General features: G+C 36.4%; 2 protein-coding genes across 15 annotated transcripts in view; one reads left to right on the forward strand and one right to left on the reverse strand.

The window, feature by feature from the left end:
- SDCCAG8 (SHH signaling and ciliogenesis regulator SDCCAG8) overlaps positions 1-1,030 on the reverse strand; it is a 282,059-nt gene extending 281,029 nt beyond the window's left edge. For all 6 annotated transcript variants that reach the window (XM_051993493.1, XM_051993494.1, XM_051993490.1 and 3 more), the window contains exon 1: positions 583-1,030. In XM_051993493.1, the coding sequence (XP_051849453.1) occupies positions 583-925 (343 nt within the window). In that variant the 5' untranslated portion in view covers positions 926-1,030. The remainder of the gene's footprint in view (positions 1-582) is intronic.
- A 588-nt stretch (positions 1,031-1,618) lies between these two features.
- CEP170 (centrosomal protein 170) overlaps positions 1,619-14,976 on the forward strand; it is a 172,602-nt gene continuing 159,244 nt past the window's right edge. For 8 of the 9 annotated variants that reach the window (XM_051993479.1, XM_051993480.1, XM_051993483.1 and 5 more), the window contains exon 1: positions 1,620-1,878. The gene's annotated coding sequence lies outside the window, so the exon portion shown is untranslated. Of the gene's footprint in view, positions 1,879-14,976 lie in introns of all 9 variants that reach the window. The other variant, XM_051993486.1, reaches the window with a different exon arrangement.

Below are 14,976 nucleotides of genomic sequence, written 5' to 3' on the forward strand. Positions count from 1 at the left end.
TAAGAACCAAATAACATTGTCCCAATGTTATCTTATTCCATAAGAACCCTGGGGCAATGATCTTTTCCAAAAGAATCTAGTTTAAAGTAATAGTGTGCTTTGCTAATGGTTCTTGATTGATTCCAAACCAATAGTGTCAATAAAACCGAGTTTAGAAGACTATAGGAAGCAAAGATGCATTAAAGAGGAGTACAAGAAGGAAATAATGGAATAAGTGGCAAAGTGGTTTAAGGCCTCTGGGGTAAAGATAATGAGGAATGATGCTGGAGGGATGAGGGGGACATCCCAATAACGAGGAGAGAAAGGACATACCTCAGAGTAACTGGTTTTCATCGTGAGAAATTAAGCAATGTCCCAAATCCCAATCCTACTCAAACACCAGGCACCCAAGGCTTCCTAGGCGTTAGCCTAACCGCGTGGCGAGGAGGGACTCACACAAGTGTTGGAAAATATACTATTCAGGAGGTACCAGGAGAAAGATTCAGGAGCACCCGCCCGGACCCTCTAAAGAACCCTGAGGAGGCCAAGGGCTGAGGCTTCAAAAGATTCGGAGCCTGAGGGCAGTGAACGACCGCAACTCACCCCTGAGACTCCGCTGATAGTGCCCCAGAGCCTCCTCCAGGGCAGAGTCCCCCAGAGCCTCTTCCACGGTAGGATCCCTCAGGGGCTCCTCCCGAGTAGAGTCCTTTCGGGGCTCTTCCGGGGTAGGGATTCTCAGGGGCTCCTCCAAGGCAGGGTCCCCCAGGGCCTTCTCCATGCAGTGACCCCCAGTTTGCAGACGCCCCAAGTATGGGGATGGATCTAGCAGAAACTCGGCGTCAGGCAACGGGCCGACAGACTCCCAGCTTCCAGACGTCGCTGTCAGAGGGGCGCAAGAATAGTTGGAACTGGCTCGCGGGGGCGCTGTCCATCCACGAAACCCCATGATGGATAGTGGAAGTTGTAGTCCGTCACATTCACGAACTGCTGGTTTCCAGCCCCCCAAAAGGCCCCCGGCTTACTACAATTCCCAGGAGGCACCGCGCATAAGGAAGCGGCGGTTTGGCCACCAAGCTCCCGTTGCCTAGATACAACTTGGTGGCTCCGCCCTCCTTTTCCTCAGATTGCAGCTCCTCCCCTCCCCCATCTCATTTCTTAGGCAGTTTGCACCACCTAACGACCAAGAACAAGCTTCTGAAGGCCTTTGGTCTATAGAGTAAGGGAAATGATTTTGTTCCATGGGCTCCCACAGTTAAGCGAATGAGAAGATATGACTCCTTTTATACGGCTCCATCTTCGATCGCTACTACCAAAGGCAGCCTTGTCTGGAGAGAAAAAACTCAATCTCAACCGTCAAAGGGGTGGAGTTCGTGGAGACTACAAATCCTAGCATGCCAAGCAAAGAGGTCGGTGGTGTTGAGTTGGCGCACTGACCCCTGGGAGCTGTAGTCCATGTTGGTTGCAGTCGGAGCAAATGACAGTAGTTTCTTCATTGTTCCTGCTGGTCCTAGGGACACGCTTGCGCAGTGAGCTGCTGCGAAATCGTGTGGGTGGGACAACGACCCTCCAGGCAACTCCTTTTCATTGTCTGCCTTTGGCGCCTGCGCAGTAAGAGATAGCTGGGTGAGGAGGAGGGGCAGGGTCCCCTCCCCGGCCTCTCCTGACGCGCCTGCGCAGTGAGCGGCTGCTCTCTGCCGTTACCGCTATGTGTGGGGCGTGTGTGGAATAACGTTATTGCTGAGCACCGTGAAAGGAACTGGGAGTCCGGGGGCGACGGCAGCGACGACGACTACGACGACGACGACGGGTTGACGGGGGAGGGGAGGACGGCGTGCGAGAGACTCACGGGACGCGACGCGCCCCGCCTCCCCCGTCCGGTCCCTCTCGCTATGGTGAGGGGTAAGTGATGCGCTTCGCTCAGTTGTCGGGCTTAGTGATGGTGATGCAGCCGCCGCCGCCGCCCCTTCTCCAGATCCTCTTTCCCGGACATCCCCTGGTGGGCGGCTGGGTTTTCGGGGTGGGGAAAGTGCAGCTGGGAGAGGAAAAGCGGGGGATGGGGTGCTGCTTTCCGGATGCTCCTCGCGCCGCGCCCCCCCTCCCCGTCCCGGGGGATTCGTCAGCCCCGCCTCCCGCCTCCCCCACCCCACCTCTTTTCTCTATTCCCTCCGGGCTCCCTTGGGCTTTGCTACTTAGGGCGGCCTCCGAAGCTGCCGGCTGACTCCTCCTCCTTTTAATGTGCATTTATTCAATTTCTATTCCTTGGCTTTGTGCCGCTCCTCCCACCACCTTACTGGAGGGGCGCGAGGGGACAAATTGGCGGGCGTTTGGGAGGGAGCTGCTAAAGGCGGTGAATGCAGTTGGGGTCGAGATGAGTGCTCGGATTGGATGTTTGAAAGAAATTGCTGGGTGGGGTGTGGGGGGGAGGGCATTTTCTGTTAGTTAAAAAAAAAAAAAAAAAAAAAAGGAGTATGGGAGACCTGTCAAACGCACGCTTGGCTGTGATTGCATCCCCGCAATAGTCTTACCCTTTCAGTACCCTTTCAGAACTAGAGGGAGGAGACTCTTCCTTGTCAGTTTCATTGTCCCCTATATGTTCCTGTTGCGTTTTAGTACGATTCCTTCCATATTATGCCCAGTATGGAACTGGAGGTTATGGGACTTGTTTTCTGCCTTACATAAGCATTTTACTACGCGTGTCTTTTCTTTATTCTGGATTTCTTTTGTTTGTTTAGCTAAAGCTTGTAAGCCTCCGGAGGGCAGGGCCGATTATTTGAACATCTCAAAGTGCTGCTGTGCCTAATTTAAAGGCTACTTGATCAAATTAGGCTCTGCAGCAGGCCCAGCAATAGTTTGCGTGTGGGGGAATGAACAGAATTGTTTTGTTTTTCTGTGGTGTGGGTAATATACATCAGCATTGCTTTTTGGAAAGAATTCCTTTGTTTTATTCTTAAATCAATCATGCCAAAGGAATACACCTGACTAGAAATATTTATTTCTCTGCCGTTTGTGTCTTTTAGTGAAATATTACTGGGTTATAGGGGAATAGATACTATCTAGCTGAAGTTTTTCATGATTCATTTCATAAATATTATGGTTTATAATTGAATATTGTTTTTATATTAAATAGAAGAAAAGGAAGAAAGGATAAAAAGTACGATGAGGAACTATTCTAGGAAGAAACCAAGAGAAAGGGAGAAATGATATTTTGAATACACTATATAAGGTTGTCACTCAATTATGAAAATACCAAATTGATGAAGAACATATTTTCAGCCATTATGTGAAAGCCAGATTTGCAGTTACTGCTTTCCAACCTTGAAAATAATTGCCATGTGCTACAATAATAGACTCACAGAATGTTAGGAAGGGATCTTATTCTGTATGCCATTTCTTCATATATATCTCTCTCTAAGATTATTGAAAAATTCGTGGTATACTCCAGGTTCAGGTATTTTAAAATTGCAACATAGTATATATTCTTTGGATTATCTTTAATAATCAGAATAATTGATAACAATTTTATATTAATTTTTTATATAAAACCAAAATTCTAGACAAATGAAGTTAGCTAAATGAAGACTTATGTGTAGGCATCATTAACTTGTAGAAAAATGTGTTCTAGTCCTAAAAAAACTTTTATCTGAAGATAATTTGTTATCTATGCTCAGCTTCAGTATAAGTGATCTGATTTGGGGCCTTTTATCTTCTCTCTTGCCTCTTCCAATCTGTGAAGTCTTTGGGAACTCCAACTAGAGCAAGTTCCCTCTACCAAAACATTAGCAATTGTTTGCTACTAAGAGTTTAGAGATTTGCCTGAAGTACTGAGAGATTAAATTATATTACTTGTTTAGGTCTTTGAACACTAGTCTAGAATCCTTGCTTCTCTTTGGTAATATAAATGTTTGCGATTTTAGCAACTATATTGAATACATAAGAACTGAAAACAAGTTAAACAAATAAAAATAGCTAGCAATAGAGCTTAAAAATTTACTAAGCACTTTAAGTATATCATCATTCAAAATCTCATCAGCTCTATGAAGCAGGTAACATTATCCCCATTTTTAATATGAGGTAGCAGACTGAGGGGTTTCAGTGACTTGCTCAAAATCAGATAGGTAATAAGCTTCTGAAGAAGGGAATTCTAAAATAAAAAAAAAGAAGAGTCTAGAGAGTGAGAAGTAGATTGGAGAAAGGCATGAACATAGCAGTAGTCCTTCATGACTTGAGAATTTCTGTGCTTATAGGTACTCACCAATCTGAAAAGAGACATGTTAAATCATCCAAGATATGTACTTAGTAATTTGTTGAAAAGGAAATATTAAAGAGTAGTAGGGCATTTCTGTATGTAAACTTTATGCATTTTACTGACTATTTTTATATGTTGCTTTGGGATTTCCCTACTTAAAAATATATACCCTTTGGTGGCTTATGATTTTTCTTGAGTAAATTGCCTAAGATTTCAGTGTTAGAACTTCTGTGTAATCCTATATTCACACTTTTATCAGCTAGGAATTTTATGTTACTTCCTTAGAATTCAATAATTAGTTCTTTATTCCAGTTTTAGTCTTATCTTCATGAAAGGAATAAGTTCTTAGTAAGATGTAACATGTAATAATATAAAAGTTAAGATTTGGAGTTCTAAAAAATATCATATGAGTTGTTGCTTTGCATTATTTTGTGTGAATACTACTGACTTGGAGAGATGCCTAAAAGTAATGGACCGAATTAAGAACTTGATTTTGGTTACTTAACTGGGACTTTACTAGCAGTGTGATCTTGAATAAGAAAATTGGGCAAATTGTACTTGGAAGTATCTACTTAACAGGATGGTTATAAAGAAAGCATTATATAAGTGAGTTATTAATATTCTTTTTCTTTTATCAGAATTAGAATTGATGTAATTGAGATCACATAGAGAAACTATTGTCACTTTAATCATATATACTGGGAATTTAAAGCTGATACAAAGGTTCTTTTAATAGACTTTTTGTAGAAAGAGTTGCTTGAAATTATGAAATCAACTAAGTTTTCTTTTTAAGCTTTTGGATGTTAGTAATTGTTCGTAGTTTACCATTTGTAAACTTTCTGGCTAATACAGCCAATGTAATGTTTAATTTCTGAATTTTACTGTTTGTTAGGTAAATTATATTTCACGATTTGGGAAGAAAAAATTGAAGACTAAAATAGTATATGGCTATTGCTAGATGGGTAGAGAAATATCTATAATATTGCCATTACCACTAGAATGAAAACTCATTTAAGGTTTGTTTTTTTAAGATTTATACTGGGATGGACTTGTGAACCCAGATATGAGTGGTCCTTTCAGTAGCACAGATTGCAATGTGTTCAGGTTTTCAATGCTGTGCTACTCTTGTTTGAGACTTTTTGTGCCTTCAGGCTGTCCGTGGTCCTGTCCTCTCCAGATATTTGTTTCATTTCCTTTGATTTACTCTCTTGTGCAATTCTTTTTTGGTAATATGCTGAAGCCCACTTGGGCCAGTTTTGTGTCTCTCTAATACTCTTTTGAGTAATTCCCAACAGTTTTTTTCTTGAGAACTGTTGGTCTTTGAAGATAGATGCTAAAAAATGAACCATTGTTTCAGAGAGAAATTTGGCTTATTAAAAACACTGGGCAAAAGGCAATCTCTAACCCACCAACAGGCATTTTATTAATCACTGTACTATGTCTTAAGCATTGGATATTCAAAGAAAAAGCAAAAACATTTCATGCCCCCTGGGAGCTTACATTCTAATGGGAGAGAAATGTGTATAAATATACTTACAAAATAGGTAGAAGGTAACTTCAAAAGAGAAAGCAAAATATCCTTCTCAAGAGATTGGAAAGTGCTTTTGTTAGAAGGCAGTGTTTTTTGAATCTTGAAGGAAGCCACAATTCTAAGAGGAAAGGAGAACATTCTGGACAAGGGAAACAGCCAGTGAAAAGGACTGGAGGCAATAGATGGAATGTCATGTGTGACAAATGAAAAAAGGGCAGTAAGCTTGGACAATAGTGGATGTGAAGGGGGCATAAAGACTGAAAAGTCATAAAAGAGTTCATTTGGGAACAATCCTGTGGCCAATTCATTATCCATCTGCACTGTCTCTCAAGGGTATCTACTCTCATGGGACAAAGTCTTTTGAGTTTTCAATCTAAGGATATCATAGTCTGAAAATAGGCATTCTAAATTCATTTGGGTTTTCCTGTGGTTAGAACAAATGCTTTTTGAGTAATTATAGATATCTTTTAGATACTGCAGCATTTCATGATAGTCAGTGTAGTGTGAACAGAAACATATAGAAACTCGTCTGCCATGGGAACTTGATCTTCAGTTTTGTACTCTGTAGAATATCATCCATGATGCTAGCAAACATTTTAGGTAAGCACATCACTTTCTTTTACACCTTGATTGATATTAGTAATCAGTTATTTCTCTCATGTGATTTTGACATTATAAATAGTAAGAATCACTGAAAAATAATTTTGCAAAATGACTATAAAATATATGTACTATAAAATGTGATATTATTTTAATTCAAATAAATATGCTTTAATTCATGTTTTATCTTGTACTTGTACTTTTTCATAATGTGCCATATTTAGTACTATTTATGACATATAGTCATAATTTTATAGTATTTTTTAAAGTTACAGTTGATTTAAGAAATGTTCTTATCCATGGATTTATGAAAACTAACAAAGTTATTACTGAATTGCATAGTTACTGAAATCTCATCTTTAACTCATGACTTTTTCAGCTTTGATATTAAAAACATAATTATTGGGTTCATGGTTTAAAGAGGAACAGTATTTCCTGTATTTGGACCAGCATGTTTGTCTTAATAGGAAATGTTAGTGTATGTTGAATTGAGAGGAGTGGTGTTTGGAAAATAGTGGGGAAAGTAGTTCTACTCTGCTGGGATCAAACCACATTTGATTAAATTTTAGGAAAGAAGAAGACAACCTAGATGGAATCCCTGAGAGAGTGACAAGGATGAGAAGGAACTAGAGAATATGGCTTTAAAACATTATTTGAAAGAACTAGAACTACTTAAACTGGAGAAGAGAATTATTTAGGACTTTCTTTATGTCTTCAAATATTAAAATGCCATCATATGCAATAAGGATTAGACTTAACTAAACTTATTTTGTTTGGCCCCAAAGGACAGAAAAAAGTAGGAACACTAGTCAGAAGTTTTAAAGAAATTTAGGCTTGATGGTAATTATCTATTTAATAGAGCTGTCTAAAAGTGGGATCTATTGCTTCAGGAAATAGTAGGTACTCCCTAGAAAATAGGGGATTGTTCAGATGGTGTCAATGACACTTCCATTCAATAACCCCAATGGATTTTCTTGTCAGAGGTATTAGAATGGTTTGCCATTTACTTCTCCAGTTCATGTTACAGATGAGCAAACTGAGGAAGATAGAGTTGCCCAGGGTCACACAGTCAGTATAAATAGCAGTAATGCTTCTGTTCTTGCTAGAAACTCTGAGGGTAGTCTTTCCCTCCTAGATTGATTCTTTGGGGCAGTCAAACTAGGCCATCTTTTGCCTCAATTCTTATTTAGCCTTTAGTCACTGAATGGTTGTTGCTTCAGACACTGCTTCTGAGACACCAATCATTCTGATCTGTATTTTGCCATTGGACCCACATGTATCTGGAAAAAAGAGAGTCTGGTGACTTTGCCTAGCCCCGCCTCACTTAAATCCAGTTCACCTCCAAGTTAAACTATTACCTTCCTGATGTCATTGGTCCTCTTCGAAAACAAGGACAAGTGATCCAGCTATCACTATCCTTATGACAGATTCATCACTCTTTGTTATTTTCTATGTCCAAGATCTCAGAAAATTAGCAGCATGTAAACTCACAGGATTGTGTTGGGGCCATATATACTGAAAAAGACACCTAAAAACAACAAACCCTAGACCCCAAGCTGCTTAACCCAGAAGTCTAACCTAATTCATGATTTCTTCTTTTTTTTTCCCCCAAGAAAATCAATTCTGTAACAAGAATAGAATGAGCTAACTTTTTACCAGCACCAGTTTGAAAGTTCTGTTCCTCGTGAAGTAAATATGTAAAGGGAAATGTTTCCCCATTTCTTAGAGCTGGATAAAAGCACAAAGCTAAATTAGTAATGACATTTAAACTTCATCATAGTCATAGAATGTTGAATTGACATTTCAGTAGTTATCTCAACTAGTATAACCTTTCATTCAATTTAAGAATCCCTTATAATCTAAGAGCTTTTACTTTTGAGTACTTCTGCAGGTGGAGAACTCACAATGTCTTATAAGAGCATTTTATAGACTCTGAGTTTATAGCTGAAAAGAGACCTTAGTCCTCGTTTTAAAACTAAAGATACTGCTTTGTTTTTGTGCAGTTTGTTTAACTTCTCTGTACTTTCCACATAATATAAAATGAGGTGTTTGGACTTATAGTGGAAGAAGCATTAAATATGGGATCAAATTTGTTTTGGAATCTCAGCTCTCCTAGTTGACCATCTGTGTAATCTTAGGGAAATCATTAAACATTTCTGGGCCTCAGTCTGCTCATCTAAAAAAGACGAAGAGATTGGAATAGGTTTCTTTCTACTCAAGTATTCTATGATTGTAATAAAGCATGTAATTACAGATAATTTACAGCTAATGGATAATGTTGGATCTGGAATCAGAAACACCTGAGTTCAATTCTGGCCTCAAACATTGACTACTAACTGTGGGCAAGTCATTCAATGTCTTTTAAAAATAGTTATAACAGTATCTTCTCCCCCACTCCCCCAGGATATGATAAGAATCAAATGTAATAATATTTGTAAAGCCCAAAGTATTAGTGCCTAGTACATTGAAGCTGATATATTCCATTCTCCTTTCCTACAGTTCTCTCTAATCCTGTACCTATCAGGGCTGCAATATGAGCAGGATCTTTAAAAAAGGTCCCTTAGTTCATCTTATCATCCCTTTTGAATTTAAATTCAACAATTTTATGCATCTCTAAAATCATCTTGGTAATTTGGACACATCCTATAAGCTTGTTGAGATATTTTAAAATTGTCATTTTTTTCATCCTGGGAAATTCATCCTGAGAATTCATATTGTTAGTACACTGAACAAAGCAGTTCAGAACAGCTAAAAATGAAGGACTAGGACAGATAAAACTTTGTATTTGCAGATCATAGCTGTGTTCCTTTACTGCCGTTTTCAAACCTGTATTTTATCTACTTGCTGATAAAGGAACTAGCAATTTTGAATAGAGGGAGGAAGAATCAAGAAGGATCCTGATTATAGTAAAGTGGTGGAGGCCTGGGGGGTCCCTGGAAACTCTCATGCAATGGATAGACAACTAGGCCTGTAGTCAAGAAGATGTGAATTCACATTCAACCTCAAACCAGTAGTTATGCCACCCTGGGCAAGGCCTTTAACCTTTCTATATCTTGGTTTCCTCAACTGTGAAATGGAGATAAGTGTACTTTCAGGACAATGTTGAAGATCAAATCAGATAATAGTTGTAAAATGCTTATCACAGTGCCTGGTGCATAATAGTTTGTTCCTTTCTGTGGGCCTTTCACACTCTTGTACTTGTATTGTATTAGTGTTTTGTCTATTCCTAGGAGGCACCCCAAGAGATGATGTTTCTATGTGTTTGCATAGGATGTCTTGTAAGTCTATGGTTATGTTCCTAAATTGTCATGAGTTCGGATCATAGCTAGCACTGAAGGGTTAATATCAACTCTGTTTCTTCAGATTCTGTGGAAGATGATAAATAACTTATGAAGAAGCCACTTTCATTCTTTTTATGATGTGTGTATAAACTGGCAACGTGACACATATTAGCTATCTAATCTAGCTTTGTTCTTTGAAGAATAGACATAACTTTATCTCTTTATTTTAGTCATGAATTACATGATTGAGCAATGTGAGGCCCTAAAAAACTTATTATTAAACCAATGAAATATACTTCCTAAATAAAATGAATAATAACAAATAAATAAGTAAAAATGAATAAAATAAATACTAAATAAAATAAAAATAAATAAAATTTCCTAATTAAAAAGTTATTAGAAATAATAATAGGCAAGATACAGCATGAGCTAAATGAAAACCCATTGAAAAAAATTGTTATTAATTCTGACATTCTGCAGTATTAAAGAAATAAAGGATAGTTAACTTTTGAGAATTTCTATTAATATAAAATGCCTGAAAGACTAATTAAGGTATTGTTAATTTTTTAAGGGACAGATAATCTTTTTTCCATCTATTTTCTCCCCTGAAAAGGAGACTAGCTTTTACATTGAAAATTAAAGAACAAAAATAGGTTATTGAAAGTGGATAGCTAAAATAAAGAAGTATTGTATCACCTTAGGTTATTGAGAGTGGGTAGCCAAAATAAAAAAGGAATACATTACCTTGTTGCCTTTGATGAATTCAAGTCATCTGATCTGATGAACTGTATTGTTCCATACTGAAAGAATTGACATGTGATTGCCAAATGTCTATTTACAGTACTACACTATGTATTTGAAATATCATGGAAAACCATGAAGATGTTACAAGGCTGAAGGACATTTATCCTACTTTTCGGAAAAAGGGGAGAATATACTTCTTCAAATTGATAGGCCTATGAGCTTTATTTTGATTCCTGGGAAAACTATAAAATAGGCCAAGAAGATGATTATAAAGCAATATTAAGGATAAATCATACCAGACTGTTCTTTTTTTTTTTTTCTATTTTTTTTTTTTTTAACAAAACCATTGGTATTTCAGAGGATTGTTCTTGGTACAGTTTGTCTAGATTTTATCAAAGCTTTTGAGAAGTATTCATACAGTTCTTTCAGAAAAGTTAGAGATGTGAATAGGTCAGAATAGAATTCAATAAAATTCAAAACTGATTGAATGTCTGAATTCAGAGTAGTTGTTAGTGATCCATCCAGTATCAGCTTGACAGGATGGTCTTTAGTAATATGTCCTAGTGATCTATATTTTAATCCCTGTGCTGTTCAGCTTTTTTAGTAGTAATAAAGCTATAGATGACATGCTTCTCCTATTTGAGAATAACACAAACTGAGAAGAGATAATTAACACAACAGAATTAGAATGCAAAGAAATCTTTAGAGGTTTAAATAATTGATTGAAGCTGATAAAAGTAAATTCAAAATATATACTTTTAAAAATCAATTTCCTAAATGTATAAGAGGAGAAGGCCTGGTCAGATTGAATTTGAAAAAGATCTGGAGAGTTTGAAAAATTGCAAGTTTAACATGAGTCACCACTGTCATGTGACAGCCAGAAATCCCCTTGAGAAAATTGATTTGATGAAGAGAGATTTTTGCTTCCAGGAAAAAACATGATAGTCCCTCTTGTCACCGTTATAGAGAGGACACATTTGTAGTATTGTGTTCAGTTCTGAATGGCACGGTTTAAGGACTTTGATAAATGCAGGTTAAGATATCAAGGAGATGGTAACCAGGCCTTGAGTACATGCTACTTAAAGATAGATTGAAAGAATAGGAACATTAGACATGTTCTGTTTGATCCCAAATGAATGTACACATTGTACAAGTTGTAAAGATTTAAATTTAGACACAGTTGAACTGTAATGCCAATCTCCTTGAACTGCCCTACCTCAGTCATTCTGCCCTAAACCTCAGGCTATCATACCACCCTTCCCTTGATCATCTGAATAATTGATAAGGAGAAAAGATCTGCTCCCCATCCCAATCTATTAGAATATCAGATCAGATACTTTACCCCATTGGAATATCAGATAACTTTCCCTTTTTCAGTGCCTTCCCATTATGTCATCCCCATCCGTTCCCCATTATGTCATTGTTTCTGTCTCCCTATAAAGACTTTCTATACCCCACATTCAATACTGGATTCTTCGAGATGAGATTCCAATCTAGTCAATTGATTTACTCTCCAATAAATTAAATTATTATAATTGTCTAACCTCTATCTTGCCTCAGTTTTTCCGGCATTACAGAACTTTCCAAAAGTGGAATGGACTATTTAAGGAGGTAATAAGTTGTCCTTAATTAGAGGGCTTCAAGAAAAGTTTGAATGATCATATATAAGGTATGTTATGAGGTGAATTTCTTTTTGGATACGGGTTGAACAAGTTGGCTTCTCAAATTCAGTACCTTTCTCAACTTTAAAACTATGTGATTCTGAATTCTATAAATTAAAGAAATAAGAACATTCCTGTAAAAACCCTTTCCTGGTTGTTGTAAAGTGGGTAGTGCCTTGCTTCTAAGATTATTTATAATCAGCCTTCTCCATGTATCATATCTGCACATACTTATTAAATATTTTCTCCTTTTAGACTGTGAGCTCTTTTAGTGCTGAGATTGATTTTTTTTTTTTTTTTTTTTTTTGCCTTTGTATGTTCAGGGTTTGACAGAATATTTGACATGTTGTAAATGCTTAATAGATGCTTTTTGACTTGTTGACTATGCCATGGAAAATCTTAAAAGAAATTATCAAATCTATTTGAAATTTATGATAACATATGACTTTAAAAGAGCAGGGTTTTCTAGATTGTGGGCAAGTAAATATCATCTATGTTTACTTTATTATATAGATGCTATTTTTTGTTCATATCTTTATCAAGAGTACTATGCATAATGATCAAATCTAGTGAAATTAACTTCAAATAATAATCCAAACATCTTTTTTATTTGTCTTTGGAATTTTTCCCCCATCTATGTATAAATTGGGTTTTTCTGAGTAGAGGATTCCTGATATAATAAAATCTCAATAATCTGGCATACAACCATAATTTTTTTTTTTTCCTGTAGTGTCTGACTCTTTGTGACTTAATTTTCTTGGCAAAGATAAATGCAGTAGTTTGCCATTTCTTTCATCAGTTCAATTTTACGAAAAAGGAAACTGAGACAAACAGCTATTAAGAATCTGGGGCTGGATTTGAACTCGGGAAGTCTTTCTGACTTCAGGCACACACTCTATCCACTGTGCCACCTAGCTGCCCAATAACTAGAGTTCTCAATAAAGTAGAATTTTTTTCTGTCTTTTAGGAGAAGGAAGCAAATGATAAACCAAGTTAACATTAGAGATTTGATCAATAGGGAAACTTCTAAGATAATTTTCTGGATTCAAGTCAGGTTGAGTGCATTATCTTCTACCTGTCATGTATGCTGCACTATACAGACAATGATTTTTTTCAAAATGAGAATGGAATCACAGAGTTAGAGATTGAAGTGACTTTATTAAGCATCTAATTCAGTCCCCTAATTTTAACAATGAAGACATCTGAGGTGAAATGACTTGCCCAAAGTCACACAGAATGTAAATGATAAAGCTGAGGTTCAAATTGGGCATCTCCTAATTCTGAACACTTTAAGATTCCAAATAATTATCATATGTTGGAAAAGATAATTTGGTTTCAAGTCTTAGGATACTATTATAGGTCTATCAATTAGTATTAGGAAAATGAGAAAATTCATTGTTTAAATTTTAAGCTATACCAAGGTGAATTAATATGAGCCACAATATAGTTAATGTGACAGCACACAAGCTAGGCAAACATTTTAAGCTTTCTGTGCCATTAGTCTGCACTTGCCTATTGCTATATGGATATGATATATTGCTACATACTGCATAAACAAGAGTTGTATTACTAGCAATATTCCTTAACAAAATAGAAAAAAAGAAACTTCAGATAGAAATGTTGACCATGCAAAAAAGAAGAGGCTTGTTATTACATTTGGACAAAAATTTGATGTAATTGAATGACATGAATGTGATCATAGTAAGTCTAAAATCGGATAAGAGCATGAAAATCCTGATTCAGTGGTACAGAATATTATCAAAACTCAGGTGAAATAAAAGAAAAAAAAAAGCAGAATTGCCTTAGTTTTTTGTGGTTTGCAAATGAATAAAATTGTTACAGGACTAGAAAAGAAGAGCCTTTTTTAGCCATATGGATTATAAAAATTATAATGAAAAATGTATTCTCAGCAGAGTAGCCATTTGGACAAAAGCTTCACGTTTAAGGTAGTTTGAAAAAAACAATTGGGAAATGGATTGTGAAAGAATTTAATGCAGATATTAGTTGGTTTGATCACTTTAAAAATTGAGTTAATTTACATAATATTAAAATTATGGAGAAAAGATCAATGCAGATTGTGAAAGCTACATATCCTGTTTTAAAGAAAATAATCAAAGAAAGTGAATGTGTAGATCAACAAATTTGTAATGTGAATGAAACAGGCTTAGTCTGGAAAAAAATGCCTTCTACAGTTTCCCTTACTAAGAAAGGAAATAACACTTGGATTTAAAATAAAGTTTGCTTGACACTTTATTTGGAAGGTAATGCAAAAGAGAATTTTATATTAAAACCAGAACAAACTTAACAGTTTTAAAATTGTTACCCTTGGAGAGGCTACAATTGTCAATTCCTGGTAGTTCTTTGACAGTCAGATAAGCATGGTTTTGAAAACCGGTGGTTTTTTAACTCAGCAGTTGAAAAATGTTGCAAGGACGACTATTATTTTTTGAAACTTTATTGATTTTAGATAATGCCCCAGTTCATCAAGCTACACTTGGCTCATTGTATGAGAATGGGAACATAAAAATTCATCAAGAAAGCTTTCTATACCTATCAGCATATATATGAAGATTTGGAAAGGATTGTTGAGTCAATTCTGCTGAAATGTTTTAAGTATATTAACTTTTTCATCATGTAATCACTGCAGGATTATCTTTAGATATGATATTCATGAATTTTTATAAAAATTAATATTCTAATTTGCTTTCTGTAAATACTGTTTATTATAAACTTGAATCAGACATCTTTTTTTTTTTTTTAAACATGCTGCTAAAGTGAATTTGGAATGTGTTTTTCTCATTTCTTATTGTTGTGTTAATAAATAGATTTTAAAAACTTATTTACTAAAATTGTATTGCATGTTTTCAAGCTGAATCAATTGCCATATTTTATGTGTAACTTCAAATAATGTGAATTTGAATAATTTATTAATTA

Source organism: Antechinus flavipes, chromosome 4, assembly GCF_016432865.1.
Source record: "Antechinus flavipes isolate AdamAnt ecotype Samford, QLD, Australia chromosome 4, AdamAnt_v2, whole genome shotgun sequence".
Lineage (NCBI taxonomy): Eukaryota > Metazoa > Chordata > Mammalia > Dasyuromorphia > Dasyuridae > Antechinus > Antechinus flavipes.